At 40.7% G+C, this 18,791-nt stretch overlaps 1 protein-coding gene across 1 annotated transcript; it reads left to right on the plus strand.

Annotated features, from left to right (window-relative positions):
- The first annotated feature begins 50 nt into the window (after positions 1-50).
- PECR (peroxisomal trans-2-enoyl-CoA reductase) lies at positions 51-14,303 on the plus strand. Its single transcript, XM_084289345.1, has 8 exons — positions 51-174; positions 3,162-3,295; positions 8,266-8,431; positions 8,889-8,970; positions 10,508-10,604; positions 12,690-12,800; positions 13,313-13,424; positions 13,542-14,303. Exons 1-8 carry the CDS (start codon positions 60-62, stop codon positions 13,628-13,630), a joined length of 906 nt encoding a protein of 301 aa, XP_084145471.1. The 5' UTR covers positions 51-59; the 3' UTR covers positions 13,631-14,303.
- Positions 14,304-18,791: the final 4,488 nt, after the last annotated feature.

Here is an 18,791-nt window from a genome sequence, read left to right on the forward strand (position 1 = left end):
CCGGTCCCGGGGCGCGGCATGGGGCGGAGCGGCGGCTCGGGAGAAAGGGGGGGGGGAAAATGGCGGCGGCGCGGGGACTGCTGGCGGCGGGGCTCTTCAGCGGGCGGGTGGCCATCGTCACCGGCGGCGGCACCGGCATCGGCAAGGCTATCGCCGCCGACCTGCTGGCCTTAGGTGGGCGGGCAGGGCGTGAGGTGGACGGGCAGAGGGTCGGGGTGGTGTTGGGGAAGGGAAGAGAGGACCCGGAGGGATAGCGGGAGCCGGGCAGGGGTGCTCGTGTGGGGCTGGGGGGCGTTTGGGGTCGTGGCGGGCGGTGCGTGGGTTTGTGGGGTTCTGGGGGTGGTGTTTTAAGGGATGGGCTTTAAGGGATGGAAATGGGGACTCGTGCCCCCCTCTGAAGTTAGTTTTCTTCGTAATGCTGCTGGGCTGAGTTGAACTGAACGCCTCGGTGGTGCTGAAGCTGAGCGGGCTTTTGAACTCTTGTCCCCGTGTTAAGCTTGGAGAAATTCTCTGTCAGTGCTTGTGACAACGAAGTCTTGAAGTTCAAGTATTGTACTTCAGCATGTGCTTTGTAGGCTTTCTTTCAATGCTGGTTAAAGGTAAGTGATGAAATCTGGAGGAAAAGGCACACTCTGTGGAAACATCTCGGTAATCTACCTTGCACCACCTTTTCTGCAGCTTCCAACATAAATGTCAGGGTTCATTGGCGTCTGACTGGTTTCAGGTAATGTTAGATAAACATGATTAGGATAAATAACACCAAGTGTTATGCCCCACCATGTTGGGTGCGTTGTGTTGTTTAAATGTACACTGTGCATAGGGAAGAACTTTGTTAAGACTCTGTACTGGGAGGCATCTCTTCTCCTGGCCCTTGTTGTCCAGCTTTCCACTTGTTCTGTGGAGCTGAAATAAGGGCTCGTTCTGCTGCCTTTGGGTTACCAAGGAACAAAACATTATTTTTTTTAAGGTGTTTTTAGCTAGTGCCTTAAGAAGGTGCTTTTTTAAGCATCATTGTCACAATGTTCGTCAGTATTACCCAGTTACCTTAAAACTGTTCTTAACTTGATCAGCATTATTTATCTCAAGCAAAATGCAAATAACAAAAATGTCTCTCCGTGACATCCTAAATGGAAAACAAGGCTGCGAATCTCTAGTAAGTATGTTGAGAAAATGGAGAAGGATCTGTGGCTTAAATCTGTCAAGTGTAACTTCCATCTGCAGACATGCTGGCTATTCCTACAAGATGATGACCGGGAACTATATCCATTTATACCTTGTACTTCAGGCTGTATTTTTTTGGAAAGGAGGCTGGTTGGACAGAGAATGCTTGTAGGAGCAGTGACAGATAATGCTGGTCACAATGTACATTGTTTGTTTTTATAACCAATCTTCTTCAAAGCCTTCTGGAGAGATTTAAACCATTTGTCTGGAACTGCATCTGTCTCTTCTCCCCTCAACCCTATCACAAAAAGGTCTGGTCATTCTTTGTGAAGAAAATAAGGACTTCAGGGAAGCAGTACCAGTTTGTGCTGTAGGTGCCAGGTCTTCCCCGCTAATTAGAATCTCCCTGCTCATATTTAGCATATCTGGCACATTAGCATATCTAGCACATTAGCATATCTAGCAAAGATAGTCTCCTACTGGACTTTATTCTTCGGTATATTAATAAGCACTTAAGTTGATAAATGACACCATGCTACAGAAAATCAGTGTTTTGTGTTAATTGGTGATTGCGTGTCATTTTATGAACTCTACTGTAGGGTTAGTCAGGTTATTGTGCAAATGACCGAGTCCTTAATCTAAAAAATTAGGAGACTTTAGAGACTAACATCTTTACCTGTGTTATTTTAAGATGGCCAACTACCAAAGGTGGAAACCTCATTCCTAGGGATATGTAGTTGCAGCGTTTCCTTCTATAAGTTTGGCTCCTTCTTTCCTTTTTTATTTTTTTTCTTTTTTAATTTAATTTGATGTATAGTTTCACAAGAGAGCCTGAGCCAAATGAACAGCTTGCTGCTCTTTACTCCCACTAGTTATTTTGGGTTGATTCTCATGTTTGTTTGATCACATGAGAGGCCAAATTCCACTCAGTAAAATAGCAACAAAAGAAAAAAAGGCACCTGGCAAAATGTTAACGTTTTTTTGGCTGGTTTACTTTGTTGAATTAATTTATGCTTAAGCAGATGAGCACCAGAGCTGGTGTGAGGAAAGAATGGCTTCTGTTGGGATACGAGGATTATGATGATGGGGAAGTGAGAGCAAGACCTCCCTCTCTGCCCACTTGGCAGTGGCAAGCTAGTAATTTGCTCATGCATAGTATGAAATTGCGTGTCTAGTGGATTTGTACGAGGGATTAATCTAGTATGATCTCTTTCAGTCTGTGTAGTAGCAATCACCGAAGACTTAAAGCTGTCCTGAGCCCTCTGGTGACAAAGGAGACGAGACTGCAGTGCAAGTGCTTACTGTTAATTTGGTGCCTGCATTGCTGGCTCTGTAGAATGAGTCCTTCAGCCTCCAAATGCTGACACAAGCAGAAGGCTTGAGCTCCTGACTAGTATTTTTCTCTGCTTTCTGAGCTAGGATTATAAAGCATGTGCAAGTGCTGTGGGAAAGCCTCTGTTCCTGCTGTCTGCAGATAAGAGTTAATCTTGCAGCGGTATCATCCCTTCTTTCAGGCTCTGTAGGGTTAAAAAGCAGAATATTAGATTTGCTCACTACTAGTCAAAATTACAGCCAGAGCTACAGTAAGATTATTTTTGTGGTTTTAGGAGCAAATGGTTTTTTTGTAATCAAGACTAGCTAAAACATCTTTAAATCATGTAATCGATGAATGAGGCAGCCTTCAGCAGAAGCCGCAAAAGTCATGTCTGAAAGCTACTTTGCTGACTCTGCAACTCACTGGCTGTCTCCCTTTCTGCAGGAAGGAGAGTGAACCTTTTCGTTGTTTTTCTTGATTGCTCTTTTCCTGGCACAGTGGGATCTTGTTGCTAAGAAGCACCTGACATCAGTCATTTCTCTCTCTCTTTCTAGAACTTCTTTGTTGTATTTTCCAGCCAGTGACTAAGAAATGCACATCCTACAAAATGTCTCCGTGATGTTATGAACTAGGGTAACTGCAGCTTTGACTGCTAGCTGAAGGATTTTTCATTCTGTCTCTACAGGTTGCAGTGTTGTTATTGCCTCTCGTAAATTTGACCGATTAAAAGCCACTGCAGAAGAACTGAATAATGCATTTTCTTCCGTGAGTCCTGCCAAAGTGACTCCCTTGCAGTGCAATATCCGCAAAGAAGAGGAGGTAACGACTAGTGATCTTGTTTTGGGGTTTAACATGTCATAAGTATATCATGTATATAAATTCTCAGACCTCCAAATTCATCTCTGGCCCTCTCAGGAGTACTCTAGGTGCAGTAAAAATCTATTAAATTGATCTAGATAAAGCTGTGTATTTCCAAGGAAAGACCGTTTGTTAGCAACCTAAGCAAGAAAGCATTTGTAAATGCGAATATTTTTCTGACAGCACCTACTTATTTGAAATATTTTTAAGAGAAGCAGGCTTTGGAGCTTTTATGTTCTAGGGCTGAGCTGGAGCCTACGTAATGTGGTTCTGTGTCACATTTTTGTGACACCGGTGTGGGGGGTGGTTACTTGTGAAGATGGAGACCTTCAGACTTGCGTCTTCAAACAGGAAGTCAGAGCATGGAATCTCAGTGCTTGTGAGGTGACACAAGTTAAGTTATTGAGACAATCCCCGCGTTGTCAATTTTGCTCATATTAAGAAGAAAAAAATCCTAGCCATGTTTCAAATTTTGGTTACAATTTGAGCCATGCAAAACCATTGCTCTCAATCCTTATTGCTATCACAGTTGAGATTTTTGTCACAAAAATTGAAAGATCAGGAGCAGAAGTACTCCATCCATGTCCTTCATAAGCCTGCATTCATCTTCTATTTTTTTTCTGTGTAAAAATTTTAAAGTCCAACCTGACACTGGACTTTTATCTCAAGACTGCTATAAAACATTCCAGTATTTTTTTTTCTTAATCTTTCAAAGTCTCTGTTAAAATCCAGCAAAACTTAAAGAAACATTAATGACCTTCAGTAGCTATGTGAATTCTGGAAGTATCCAAATATACAAGCACAAGCCAAATAAAAATAAAAATTCTTCCTCCATGGGACAACTCAGGACATAAAATATTTATACTGACATACTTAAAGGTTTTTTTTTTCCTAAAGGAGAAGAACCCTGAGGCTGTGCAATATGTCACTTCACCTACTAGTGGATTTTAGGTTTGTATTTACCAGCATCAGCAGTATGATATAATAGTTTATGACAGATGTCAGAGGGCAACTTACATGATTAAAGCTACACGAAAGCAAAGAGGTTCTTCCATGAAAGTGTTCTTCCATGTCACTGTGCTTGCAGAGAGTAGTCCGGCATGCTTAATAATTTTCTGCAGGTGAATCTTATTTTTGCATCAACTTAAAAGTGAGGTAGTGGTGACTGCAGCGTTGTGTAAAGTGGTAGAGGACTGGGATGGTAAAATGAGGCAATCTCTACCAAAGAAACTGCCATTCCTTCTTTGTTTCATATTTAAAAAATACAGGTTTGTCAGAACAGCCTTAGCAACTTTAAAAGTTTTCAAAGCCAGTTTTGAAGCTGTTAAAGCCTTGTATGTAGTGCTGTGTGAAGTGCTTAGGCATTATCTTATAGTACAGCTAGCCACAATGGCATGTGGAGAAACTTGGTGTCTCTTCTGTTATCTGGAAGTTCCATCACGGAGTTGTTGTCTTCCATTTAGTTTTAAGCTCTAATCATTTCCAGATACACCAGAACTTTCTTAGGGCTTCTTCATGCTGTATCGCAGCACCCTCTGTCAGGTACCTTCTGCTAGAGAAAGTTCTCATAAACCGCATCCACAGTAGCCCCTATAGGGCTGTGCTCTGCACTTACAGCTAGAACAGCACCGCTATCGCACCGCTGTTTTGTGTGTTGCTGAGCAGTGCTGGCACAGCATTGCTCTCTCTTTCCACACCTCCCCAAAAGCCAGCAGGCTGGGGGTGGGCAAGAGGTGAGTAGGGAACATCATCAGGGCAGCTGACCAAAACCAACCAAAGGGATATCCCATACCGGATGGTGTCACGTGCAGCAATAAAAGGTGAGAAAGGGGGAGGCTCCTGTTGTGAAGATGTCTGTCCTCCCAAACAGCTGCTCTGCGTATTGCAGACCTGCTTCCCAGTACAGGGCCAAACATTGCTTCTTGATGGGAAGTAGAGAATAATTGTTTTTTCTCTCTCTCTGCTTCCATGTGACCTTTGCTTTTTTTATTATTATTATTATTATTTTCTCTTTCTTTTCCCTTTAATTAAATTACCCTTATCTCAACCCATCAGCCTTTTTCTGTCCCATCATACTTTCTCCCTCCCCCCCCTTTGACTTTGAGCTGGATGTATGGGGTTTTTTTGTTTGTTTGTTTTTGCCTCCTCAAAGTAACTTTGAAGACAGCAGAGCTCATTCCTCTTGTGTGCACTAGTTTGGATCTGTGAAATTCAAACATGAGAAGGTTCATCTCTCATCAAGGAGTGCAATACGGCTGTTAGAGCTCTTTCTGGCTTGGGAAGACCCTAAAGAAGGTGCACTGAATTAATTGCTGCAGAAGCTTGCTGGCAGATATCCTGGGGATAGCTTAATGAATGTACATTTTAAAGTCTCTTAATCTTCATCCTCAGAGACCCTCCATCTTTCTAGCAAAGCTTACTTTTCAGTTAATATGCAAAAAATAATCTTGCTTGATAGAGGATTTTCAACCACTGGTATAACCTGCCAGACTTATTTCAGTCAAAAGAGTCTGCTGCTTCTTTTGGCTAGTTTTCCATTGACTGCTTTGTGAAGGATAACAAAACTGTTTTGTTTTTAAATATGGAGAAGTAAAGAGTTTTGGGATGCCAGTTTTGGGTGCACCTGAGGTTTCCGTGTTCTGTCTTCAAGTGGCTTTATCCTGAAGCAGTGGTGGTGCATCCACCCCTTATCCTGAGGTCTGGAGCTTATTTAGTGAAAACAGCAGTTCAAAATTCTCTGCCGTTTCCCCTTTCCACGTTGAGCTCCATCAGCAGCTGCTGCTGGAGCAGACCCTGAGGCTAAAACCTATCATTTGGACACCTGACAAATAAGAATCCTTGGGAAGGACTCAATACAGTACTACTTAGCACTTTACCTTCTGTCTGAGTTCACTAGTAGCTTTTCTTTTCCAGTAAACATTATAGCTTAGCACAGTCTCAGCTGGTATATAAATACTTAATGCCTGTGTGAAGCCTGTGGTGGAAGAGTGCAGCTTGGCGGGGAGTTGCGGATAAGAGATTCCTGTTGTCTTACTTCAAAATTACACAGCAATAACACAAAAATGCCTGTTTTCCCTGTGCAAGGATACCTACTGAAGAGCTAGTTGAGGACTAGAAGTAGCAGGTAATTTACCTCTTGAGTTCTAATACCACTCAGAGGTCCCTTGAACTTATGTGGGCATTTGCCCTTTTTCTCTTGGTGTCAGCGAGCACTGTCATCCCAGTAATCTGGGACAGTGTGCTATTACATAGTATTTTGGAGCTGCAGTCACGCAAAAAAAAAAAAGGCCCATATTGAAGAGCTCCAGTTTTCTGGTTATGTCTGAAGTGCCTGAATTTGTTCTTTTTTTTTCTTTTTTTCCTTTTTTTTTTCCAAAAGTATGTCCTAAACTGTTAGCTAAACCTTCTGGAGTCCCTCTCTGCTTCCAAGGAGAGTCTAGTATCTTTTTTATGAAGTTCTTCCTGTGTGGGTTTTGATTACTTTGTAATGAAAGCTATCATCTTTAGTTCTCACTGTGATTTAAATGTGTTCCACCAGATCCTTTTTCTCACTCTGCTGGTGGCTGCTGTCACCATGTTTACTGTAATTGGGAGAAGCACTGCAAGCAATACTTCTTCTTCGACATTGTGAAGATTGCTTCAGATGGAAGCATCTGAGGAGTGACTGGAGAGCCTGCCAGCCTTTGCTGTCTTTCAGAAAACAGAATTGTTTATTATTATTGTTGTTGTTTTTGCTGCTGTTTTTTGTTTGTTTGGTTGTTTTTTTTTTCTTTGTTTTCTGTGGCCACAAATACTAGATTAAATCCTTACATATGCTTGGGTAGAGTAACTGATCCATGGTTTCTGGCTGTGATAGCTATTGCAAACACAGGAAACCCTTGTCCAGTTTCTTGAGGTAAATATTAAATTATTAAGTGGCTGTTATAGATGTCTGATCGCTATTTTGTAATAGGAAAAACACATCCACTTCGGTATCTGCAAAAACCTTGAATGCTTTAGAATACATCCCCCATTGGAAGTTCTCCTATGTTTAGCGTGAGCGTGTGAGGATGCTGCTGTACTTCCAAAACAGAAAACAATGCAGAAGGTTGAGCTTAAAGCCTGTAGCTTAGATTAGGTCACTATTAGAGCTAGGTTTAGCATCTCAAATATCTTTCTCCCATACGAAATTAAGACACCCCTCTTCTGCACTGACAGCTCCTTGAGTAAGTGAATAAAATGTCTATTGATATTTGCTATTAATACCTTGTCAGAGTACCCAAAGGTAAATAGTACCAGACAGTGCTCTTAATCGTAAGTATTCATCCTGCTTATAAAGTATCTGCTTAGTCACATACTCACCTTTCTTTTGCTGAAGAAGACAAGTTACATCGCTTCCAGCACTTCCTAGAGTTCGTGTTCTGTTTGGTAATGACCTAAGTCTCTTGCTCTGTCGAAGGTCATTAGCTGTTGCTTACTCCTATGTCAGAGCTTTAGTGAATACTTAAAACTTCTGCATTAGAAAGTTAGTTTCACATGTTTACTTGCATTTTCTATTCAAAAACACTCAGGTATATGGGTCAGATGAAAGAAAATCCATAGCTATCTTATATGGAGTTCTTCCAGCATCTGATGTGAATGCCCCTGCGCTTGTAGAAAATGTCAGTAGGTCTTAAGTAGCAGGCTCTTATGTTTGTTTTTACAAACCTTCAGCAGCAAAGATCCCTTCTTCTTTCAGTGCAGTATACCAGGAAGATTTCCTAAGTAAACACAGATACAGACCAATCCTAAATCCTCACTAAACCTGTCATACCAAGTGTTTGAGCTTTTCTGAAGTCTGGTACCTCCTCCTTATGTGTGGAAAAGGATATGAGAGAGAAAACGTGTGAAAAGGAGACTGGGTATATAGCTTAAGCTGCACTTTGCCATACTTCAAAAACATACTGTTTTAGGTAGAAGCTCTGGTGAAGACTACACTGAATCTGCATGGGAAGATTGATTTCCTGGTGAATAATGGAGGGGGCCAGTTCGTGAGTCCTTCTGAAGCCATCAGTGCAAAAGGCTGGAATGCTGTCATAGAAACAAATCTGACAGGGACTTTCTATTGCTGCAAAGCAGGTGAGGACTGAAGATTATGAATGTTTGTTTGTTTTGTTTTTTACAGCAATAACAGAAGACAAAAAAATATAGTTTCCCTATAGCCACTATAGTTAGTAACACAGGAGGAGACTTCGCTCCCATCAGGAGTGTAAATTTCAAGTTAAATTTTAAGTGTGATCTGTGATTCTCAGATAACATTAGGAAAGTGGAAATGAAAGTGGAAATGAAAGTAATTTACATGGAAGGTACAAGATCTTGATGTCCACAAAAGGCTCTCGCCAAATGCTGGGCAAGGCTGCGCATGCTGTCTCACTGATCAGGTGGAGAGGCTGTGGTAAAGAGAGCAGGTTGTTATCTAAACCCGCACTGGAAGCCTGTAGGGTAATTGGAGTTGGACTTACTTGGCTTCCAGTTGGCAAGTTCATTCGTGTGCATTTCCTCTGATATTTATAGGTTATCTTCCTCCTTCATACAGTGTACAATGCCTGGATGCAGAAGCATGGAGGAGTCATTGTCAACATTACTGCTGCCGTGACAATTGGGTTTCCTGGAATGTCGTAATATACATAATTATTTTTTTTTGCATTTTCCTATATTCTTCCCCTAGAACTATTAATTACTCCTAAATACTTCATATTGGAAAGGTGTGCAATGGGCAGCAGCTGAGTATAGAAATACACTAGTTAATGTCAAGAGAGAGCAGTAGTGATACTTGGCTGTACGTGCAAGGGTCTTTTTACTAATCCAGTAGAGACCTCAAGAGTGAAGGACATCTCTGGTCTCTGTCAGCTACTTTGTAAGAAACTATGAAGCAAGAGTTGCCAGCAAAGCTTTCACTGGGTGTGGGATGCTGGTGGGACTAGTTGCACTGAAATACAACCTTTGCTTCTTCCCTCTCCAAATTGCTAGTGGGTTTGCAAGAACTTTGCACCTCTTTTCTTCTTCTACTGTCAGTTTACAAGTTTTGATGGTGTAATTAGTTACAGGAGTTGGATGGGGAGTAAGAGGAACATACCTAGCGTGTTACCAAGTTTTGGTTTTGTCCTTCAGGCCACATAGTGCCTACCTTTCCTGTTTTCCTCTTTACTGCCACTTTGTAGCTATCCTTCTTGGAGAAAGTCTGTGATGCAGTTCTGTTTCCTCTGTTACTTTCTTGACTGGGAGAAGGTATTAAAAAATGTAATGTTTGCAGTTCTTTTATACTGACAAAAAATTATCACAGCTGTCTGCATTAAAATACAGCATCCACTCCATAGGCATATGTTTACCGTATTTGTTCTATTTTTTTCTTTTAACCTTCTAAATGAATGTGAGCCAGAGCCTTCTGGATGAAATTTTATGCCAAAAAGTTCCGATCTGTTGAAAAAAAAAATTTTTCAGAAAATGAGTTGTTTCAAAGTAAAGTTTGAAGATGTGAAAATGCTGTACTTTGACAGGTTCCTAAGTGGAAAAAATCTGAGCTGCTTTTCTGAAGCTATGTTTTTAAATATTGAGTTTCTATTGAAGAAAATATAAAAATATATACATAATTTGAACACATGTTACATTATTTTTCTTTGTCCTGATTCAGGGTTGAAATTTTTCAAAATCTTAAATTTTCAAGGAATGGGGTGATATTTTTTCATTACCTCGTTCTTGTTTAGCTTATACAGAATAAATGTGGAGATCCACAGGGTGGTGCTGAAGCTACAATTGTTAAAGTTTCTCTGCTCTTCAGAAATCTGGATGAACTGTCGCTGTGATTGTTAGAATAAATTGTTAGAATATTTGTGAGTTGAACCAAGAAATAACTAATTCTGAATAACAGTTGAACAAAATTTCCAAAATAAAATTGAATATAAATGTGGGTGGATAGGCAAGGCTACTTTCAAATTAAATTCCTGCTGAATTGACACGTGTTTAAGGAAATTATAGCGTAACTCATTTAAACTTGATCACAGTTTCACAGTTCAAGAACTAGAAAATCCTTCTGCATCTTGGGTGGCTGGTCCAGCCATAGGACAGTGCTCTGACTGAGTGAGGCTTTAGTGGGATTAACATTGGGCACTGTTAGCTGAAGGAGGAGATGCTTCTTTTGCTTTCTTTTCTCAATAGGCACTCAGGAGCTGCAAGAGCTGCAGTGAATAACCTAACCAAGACGTTAGCTTTGGAATGGGCCCACAGCGGAGTAAGAATCAACAGTGTTGCTCCTGTAAGTAATCGCAAATGCTATGATTACACTTAGCCACCACACGTATTTATGGTTAAACCTTTCAGACTGAAAGGGATTTTAAAAGCTAGAGCCGCCAACTGTTTGTGGACTTTTATTTATGTGTTTTTTATTCTCTCATCTACGTTCCTTGTGTCCTTTGAGGGCATTTTATATTGTTTGGATGACAAATCAGAGACGTGGGGTAAAATTGCTTCTGCTTTGAACTGGCACTCTGCCGCTCTAGCTTAATGAAAAGAAGATACCTGTGAGGAGTTGGGGACCTGTTTTACAAAATCCTCACATAAAATTACTGAATGTTTTGTCTTTCAGTAGTAACACAATCACATCTGAGTTCACAATTATTTTTCTGTATGAGGTTCGTGTATGATTGTGGCTTCCTCCTGTATTTACAAAGTTATTACCCCATACGTTCAGAGAGTCTCAGAACTTCTTTTACTTTGGCTTCTGCATGCCAAGTTAGGTTAGTTTTAGTCATAAAAAGACTGTGCTTGGAGTGGACCTTCTCCAGATGTGCGTTCTGATATTTACATGTATTTCTTTTTTCTTATCAAGTATATGCAGACAGGAAACCACTACACAGGTCATCTAAAATATGCCTGACGTGTAAAAGGAAGTAGGTAGCATGTAGCAATTGTTTTAAATAATCTAATAGAAAGACCAGATATATTTTTGTAGTGCACAGTGCTGCAGATACAGAGGTTATATAGAGGCCCTAGCTTTGAAGTCTGAGATGACATCTGTTGTGATTTGTGTAACCTTCACTCTTAATAAAAAATTACTTTGCACATTTACTTTCTTGAAAACAAAAGGAAGAAGGTAAACTCCGTCCAACTACTTCACAGAATTTCTAGGTTGGAAGAGACCTCAAGATCATCGAGTCCAACCTCTACTTCTACATTCAGAGTTTATTTCACAGTACAATAAATGTCAGATCCTTCTAGGAAGATCTTCCTGCCGTCTGTGGAATAAAAGTAACATGATACACAGAAATCCTGTGCTAAAACACCTGGTTTGGTTTCTTTTGGCATACCATAGAATGCTTAATGGAAAATGAGTAATGTTCTCTCAGGTAACGGCTCTTACGTAGCCTCTGTGAGGCCCAATTCATCTGGAGACTTGTTAGATATTAAGGTCTACTGGCTTGTTTTTCCTGTCTGTTTTGTGATTTATCAAGTGTTTAGGAAATAAGTAATTAGGACACCATTATTATGTGTGTATATTTTTAAGGCATGCTAATTACTTAATGAATCATAATAATTATAGCATGTGTCAAATGAGACTTTTGACAGGCAAACACTTCAGTGGTTTGGATTTATTTTTTCTTTTCTCCATCTGTGTTACTGTGCTGGTGACAAAAATACATGGTCCAGTTAGGGTGATACTTTATATCTTTCTGTTACCTTTGCCAAACGACAGTTGCTCACATCTTAGAAGACAAATATTCTTCATGAATGAATTACAATGTTGTTATTTTATATAAATTTGAGTCCAAAATGTTCTGTCAGAACTCATCTACATAGCCTTATGTTCCTATTGCTGTAGCCTTCATCTTCCCTCTTGAGTCTAAGCTGGACTGTGTAATCATCAGGAAGGTCTCCTCTCGCTTCTTCTGTAGCAGCTAAGTAGAGAGAGTCTGAAATGTGACTGCAAAATATGGCTGCTTCCATAATTCACAGTAAAGTCATTCCAGTACTCTTGCAGATTACCAATAAATAAATAAAAGTTAAGAACTTGTTCTTGGGGTTTTACAGTTTTCTGTTGCAAGTTGATTTGAAATGCTTGTTATTTCAAAACAGTCTTTCAGTGTTTATACTCTTCATTGTTATTGGAGTGACAGTGAAGATTTGGAATAATCTGAATTATTCTGCTTGAATAGACATATGGCTATCCGTTAAATTATGTTTTTAATTTATAAACTATACTATTTCATCCAATTTAAAAACTTGCATTCAAGTGCTGTTTAGATGGTTAGTCCCACAGAAAATCCCAATAACTTAAAAATTTTCCAACAATCACAACTTGAACATATGAAAGAGAATTTAACTTTGTTTTGTTTTAATATAGGGAATAGTATTTTCAGAAACTGCTGTTGCCAACTATGGAGAACAAGGTGCAGCGATGTGGTTAAGGAGCATACCAAAGGTTCCTGCCAAGAGATCAGCTGTTCCTGAGGAGGTAATGTATTTCAGAGTATTTGTGATGTGCCTATTTCTGTGTCTCTATTTTTACACCACTTTGTTATATGGAGAACAGTAAAGACTTGATTTTGAACTGTGGTAGAGTATGAAGAAAGGAAAAAGCTTGTAATAGCATGTGGTAGTGTCATCCAAGAGACTAACTCAGTAGTCACTGTTACACCAAAATTTAATTTAGATGCCTCCTACAGCTAAAATATTTCATATTTGGCATTGGTTCCTGGAAAGGTTGACTTCTAGCAGAGAGGACCAAAAGAATGAAGATGAATATGGGAAAAAAGTGTATCTTAAAAGTACTAGAAAGCTTACAGTTGTTGAACTGTTATGTTCCTGATGTTTGTAGCTGGAAATGTGGTTTTAATATTGTGGTGGTTTTCGTTACTGGGAAGAAAACATAGCTGTGTCTTGCCTGTGTCAGTTTTCAGAAGCATCTTGGACACAAGCAATTGGCAGAAGTTTAAGAAAGATTAAAATTGTCATTCTTTTTATTAGATCTCTCCTGTAGTGTGTTTTCTGCTGTCTCCAGCTGCTTCTTACATAACTGGGATAACCGTGGTTGTAGATGGTGGCCAAAGTTTATATCGCAATACCATAGAAATACCAGGTAAGAAATGGGCTAAAAATAATGCCCTTCAAGTGACTGAAGTTGGGCAATGGCAGCACACAAAAATAAAATGCCTGCTTCCTCCATCAACTAAGTCCATTGTTTTGTTTTCCTCAGATCATGACAGATGGCCTTCCCCACCAGAAGGAAGAAATTCTGAAATGCTTAAGAAGCTTCTTTCTGGCGACTTCAAGCCAAAGCTGTAGTAAAATGAGATTTCACCTTATTCCCAGTTGCACAGTTCCTGGTAATCCTGCTTTGTGACTTGGGCTTACAACTGTCAGTAATCTGAAGTTTTTGCACCTATGTAACTACATCAAGTGCCTTGACTTCCATTGTGTTTAAAACTTGAAAAACTGTACGTAGCACATCTTCTTCTCTGACAACACTCACTGCCTCCTGGGAAGGAAAGATGTAAAAGACAAATTCTTCATTTGCACTGGCATTAAGTTATGAAGGATCTCAGAAGCGATTAAAAAAAATACTTAGTTCCAAGTGAAGGGGTAGAGAGGGAATGTTGTAGAATCATTCTACTCTAAATATGGGGAGGAGAAGATTTAAATCTTTGTTATTGCTACCTGCATCACTAACCCTTGAGGTAGCTGTTAGGTATTTACTCTTTTTGTTCAACCATGCACTGAGTGATCAACAATGATTTTAAAGATTGATTAGGCTAGGTATTTCTCTGATGTGGGGGGAATTAAAATAAAATGGTGGTTGGTAAAGCAGCAGAACACTGCTTTTACAGCTTCAAACTAATAAGGCATTTCAGAAATGTTTCCAGTTGTTTGCAGATATAATGACATAAAGAGATGAGCTGGCTGCCACTTAAGTTTGATAATAGAATAATCAAGTAATAAACTTAAACTTTAAAATACAGTGATGGAAAACAATATTGATTCAATAATTTAACAGCAAAGTCTTGAAGCACAAGCTGTGGTGTATATTGCAGTGGTTTTTTCAATATGGGTACGCTGTTGAAAGAAAAACTTGGAATCCTTCATTTATCAGTTTAAACACCTTCTGTCTATACTGTGTTCTCTACTGATATGCTGTGTTCTTATGACAACACATGAGTGTCTCTAAAGCAGGCATGATTTTTGTGCTCAATGGAGCATTTTAGATGCTTCCATTTAAAAAACAAATGAAAACAACAACAGAAACCCAGCCTCTTCAAGTGATACATTGTAAGACTTCTGTGTTTGTCCTAATTATTCACTATGTTCCCATGTCTGGTAAGTTTAACTTTTTTTTTTTTTTTTTTTTTTTTTTTTTTTTAATATGGCAAATAAGTGATGAGTGTGGTAAAAACTAGAATTTGTCAGGACAACTTCTGTCCCAAGGGTTGGTTTTACTCGGCTGGGCGGCTGAGCTCTACCACAACCACTCTCTCACTCCCCCTCCTCAAAGGGAAAAGGGGAGAAAAATACAATGCAAAGGGCTCAAGGGTTGAGATAAGGACGGGGAGATCACTCAGCAATTACCGTGATGGGCAAAACAGACTCAGCACAGGGAGATAGTAAAATTTATTGCCTATTACTAACAAGCGAGAGAAGTGAGAAACAAAGGAAAGAAACCAAAAGCACCTTCCTCCCATCTGCCCACTTCTACCTCTCGCCCCCACATGGTGAAGGGGAATGGGGGAATGGGGGTTATGGTCAGTCTAGAGTGCTTCTCCACTGCTCCTTCTTGGTCACTCTCTCTCATCCCCTGTGCTGTGGGGTCCCTTCCACAGGATGCAGTCCTTTTTGAACTGATCTGGCATGGGCTTCCCACAGGCAGCAGCTCTTCCAGAACTGCTCCAGATATGGGTCTGTACCACGGGGTCCATCCCTCAGGAGGAAACTGCTCCAACCTGGCTCCCCCATGGGCAGCAGCTCCTGCCAGGTCACCTGCTGCTGCGTGGGCTCCTCTCCACGGGCTATAGGTCTGGCCTGGAATTTGCTCTGGCAGGGGTCTTCCACAGGTGGCAGCCTCCGTCGGTGCAGGGCCACCTGCTCCACCGTGGTCTCCTCCACGGGCTGCAGCGTGGAACCCTGCTCCACCGTGGTACTCCATGGGCTGCAGGGGGACATCCTGCTTCACCATGGTCCTCACCACAGGCCCCAGGGGACTTCTGCTCCGGTGCCTGGAGCACCTCTCCCCCTCCTTCTGCACTGACCATGGCGCCTGCAAGGCTGTTCCTCACTCCTCACTCTCCCAGCTGCTGTGAAGCACAGCGGTTTTGTTTGTTTTCCCTGTCTTAAATATGCTGTCACAGAGGTGCAAGCACTATCACTTACTGGCCCAGCTCAGGTCAGCAGTGGGGCCCTTACCTAACATGGGGCAGCTTCTAGATTCTTCTCCCAGAAGCCACCCCTATGGCCCCCTGCTACCAAAACCTTGCCACATAAACTCACTACAGTCCCAGAATTCTGTCCCAGAACTTTAGTTTGACTATTTATGGTTAAAAAGAGTTTGTAATTCCTAAACAAGACATCTTCTGGGGAGGAAGGTCCGTGGTGCACAACATATCCAAGCCACAGCTGGGATCTCAAGCTGTCATCTCAGCTTGACTGGCTCAGTGACTACGTCCCTGGGGAGCCTGTTCCAGTGTGCGACCACCCTCTCGGCGAAGAACCTCTTCCTGATGTCCAGCCTGAACCTCCCCTACCTCAGCTTGACACCATTCCTGCGGGTCCTATCAGTGGTGACTAAAGAGAGTAGAACAGTGCCTGCCCCTCCGCTCCCCCTCATGAGGAAGCTGTAGACCGTGATAAGGTCCCCCCTCACCCTCCTCTTCTCCAGGCTGAATGGGCCCAGTGCCCTCAGCCACTCCTCGTACGTCTTCCCCTCTAGACCCTTCACCACCTTCACCATCACCCTCCTCTGGACACCCTCCAACAATTTTACATCCTTTTTGTGCTGTGGTGCCCAGCACTGCACACAGCACTCGAGGTGAGGCTGCACCAGCACAGAGCAGAGCGGGACAACCATCTTTTTTTTTGGAGGGGGAGGCAGGGGAGGTACATGGGGCTTGAGCAGAAAATCAAAATACATTCTTCATTTCCATCCGGTTTATTCTCTTTTCTTAGTAGCTGAGTAATTATTTGTGTCTGTGAGAATCTAATAGAGATAGAATCAACTTTTTTCAAACCTTACGTGGAAGTTATATTTTGATGATTGCAGATATTGATTCAGGGCACACAGCAAGAGAATTCCTGGATAAAATGCAACTTTTAGATAGCTAACTCTAGTAGCCTAACTACTTATTTTAAATGAAATTAAGAGTACAGAAATAATTTCTCAATGAACTGAATAATGTATTTTTTTTTGTAAAAGAATATTAATTGTAGTTAAACAGGCTAGAGACTTTGAGAAACTAAATTTAATGTTTGACTGCAAGCTCCTGTGACATGTGAACTGTAGATTTGACACAAAATAGAAGTAATTTGATAAAACAATTACTTTTATTATATTCCAGAAACACTCTCTACAGGACTTGAGCTCAAAACTGGAAATAATTACTTTAAACTTGCAAATTTGTTCTTTTACTTTGGAGTATGAATGTCCATGAGGAGGGGAAGTTTACACGTAATCGTGGTGAAACGCATCATTTACCTCTGCAATGGAGTATTAGAAAGGACAGGGTTCTCTGGTGTGAGTCATGCAGCCTGCAATAAACTCCTCCGCAAGTAAGAACTACAACAAACCTTTTTGGTTGTGCTGAGTACAAGGAACTTTATTTGATCTTGCCTTCTTCAACCTCCAGGCAAAGCCATGGACGTTTTTAGGAGATCTAAGCTAGGTCTTTAGAAGAGACTTATTCCTGCACGTGCTTTCCTTCCCTGACAAGAAGCTGAAACAGCCAACATGTGGAGCCATAATGCACTGAGGCGTACTGCAGTAGGAGAGGATACTCACAGTAATCTAAGGGTTAGTACAGTGTAGGAATACAGAAGATACATCCTTGAAAGGTGAAGGGAAAAGAGAATGCTCAAATGCTCTCTGCTGTGTGGTTTGTTTTCTGTTTTTGTTTTGTTTTGTTTTTTAATTATTATTTTTTTAAGTAATAATATTACTGCTCTCTGTGTGTTGAGGTTTACTGTGAACATTATTAATATATGTGACATTATATTGGATATTATAATAGTAACTGCCGTGCTGTAATAGTTTTGCAGTGGTCACAGCTTTTTTCCCCCTACTTCTTGCACCAGAGAGAAGTGTAAATGCTTAATTCTCAGAAGGGAGGATTTAGTTTGGTCCTTGGCTCCTTCGTCCCTTTTTATGCCAATTAAAGCCATTTAAAAAGTTTTACAGCACCTTACAGAAAGCTGGTGTTGTGTCAGCTGCCAGCATGAATGTTTCATGTTTCTGCTGTTCATACAGATAATATCAGCTGAAGCAAAGCTCTTCCTATGCCGTTGTGATAACAGCTCCTGATCAAAGGGCATTCACAGTTGCGGTGGATTTTTTTCTTTCCTTTTTTTTTAAAGGGAGGAAGAAAGCGTGTGATAATAAAAACATCGTTGACCTGTATAGGATTCAGGTGTCTGAAGTTCAGAAAAGACTTCTGATTTTACGTGGGAAGTGAATATGGCAAAAGGGCTGTGAGGAACCTCAGGAGGAATTAAGGAGACTGAGGGACCAAACGCTGACACTTAGACGTATATGGCACAGTGCAAATGACAGGGAGAAGAATGTCAGAATGACGGTTAGTTTTACCATTCTGTTAAAATCTCCTAAGTTGCTTTAACATTTACCTCTGGCTAAACCTTCACCTGTGCTGCCTCCCTTTTCTCATATATTCATTAGACTGATTAATTGGTGCTTTTCAACTTCTACCTTGCTGCACCGTCTGGTATTACACCTGAATATCCATTGTAGAACTTTACATTTATGAAACCAGTGTAGTTACACAAAGGGGAATTTTTATGTACCACGGAACCACGACAATACTGTACATGTCTTATGTTTTCAGATACCTTTAAGCAGAATATTGATATTAACGGCATTTATTTACTGTAAAATGAAGTCTGTGTTGTAAAAGAGGAAAAAAAAATCCTCATTCTCTAAAGGTTAATAACTCACTGTTGTTTGCTAAACAGAATATAGTCTGTGCAGTATCACTCTGCAGTAACATGCACTTGTCTGCCTTAAAAATGTAGATGAACAAATAACAAGGCAAGAGTTGCCTGTTACAAGGTTTTATGGCTGTCATCTTAGTCTTCTGAACAGTTGTATAGAATATCCTGTACAATGTCTAAGAAAGCACGCTATTTGCCAGACCGTGTAATTTCATATACTTCTAATCAGCATCTCCGACATCTCTTGACATCTTGAATAGTTGACTTGTGCTAAATGGCCAAGTAATGTAGACATACAGGG

This window comes from Netta rufina, assembly GCF_964035555.1.
Source record: "Netta rufina genome assembly, chromosome: 6".
Taxonomy (NCBI): Eukaryota; Metazoa; Chordata; class Aves; order Anseriformes; family Anatidae; genus Netta; species Netta rufina.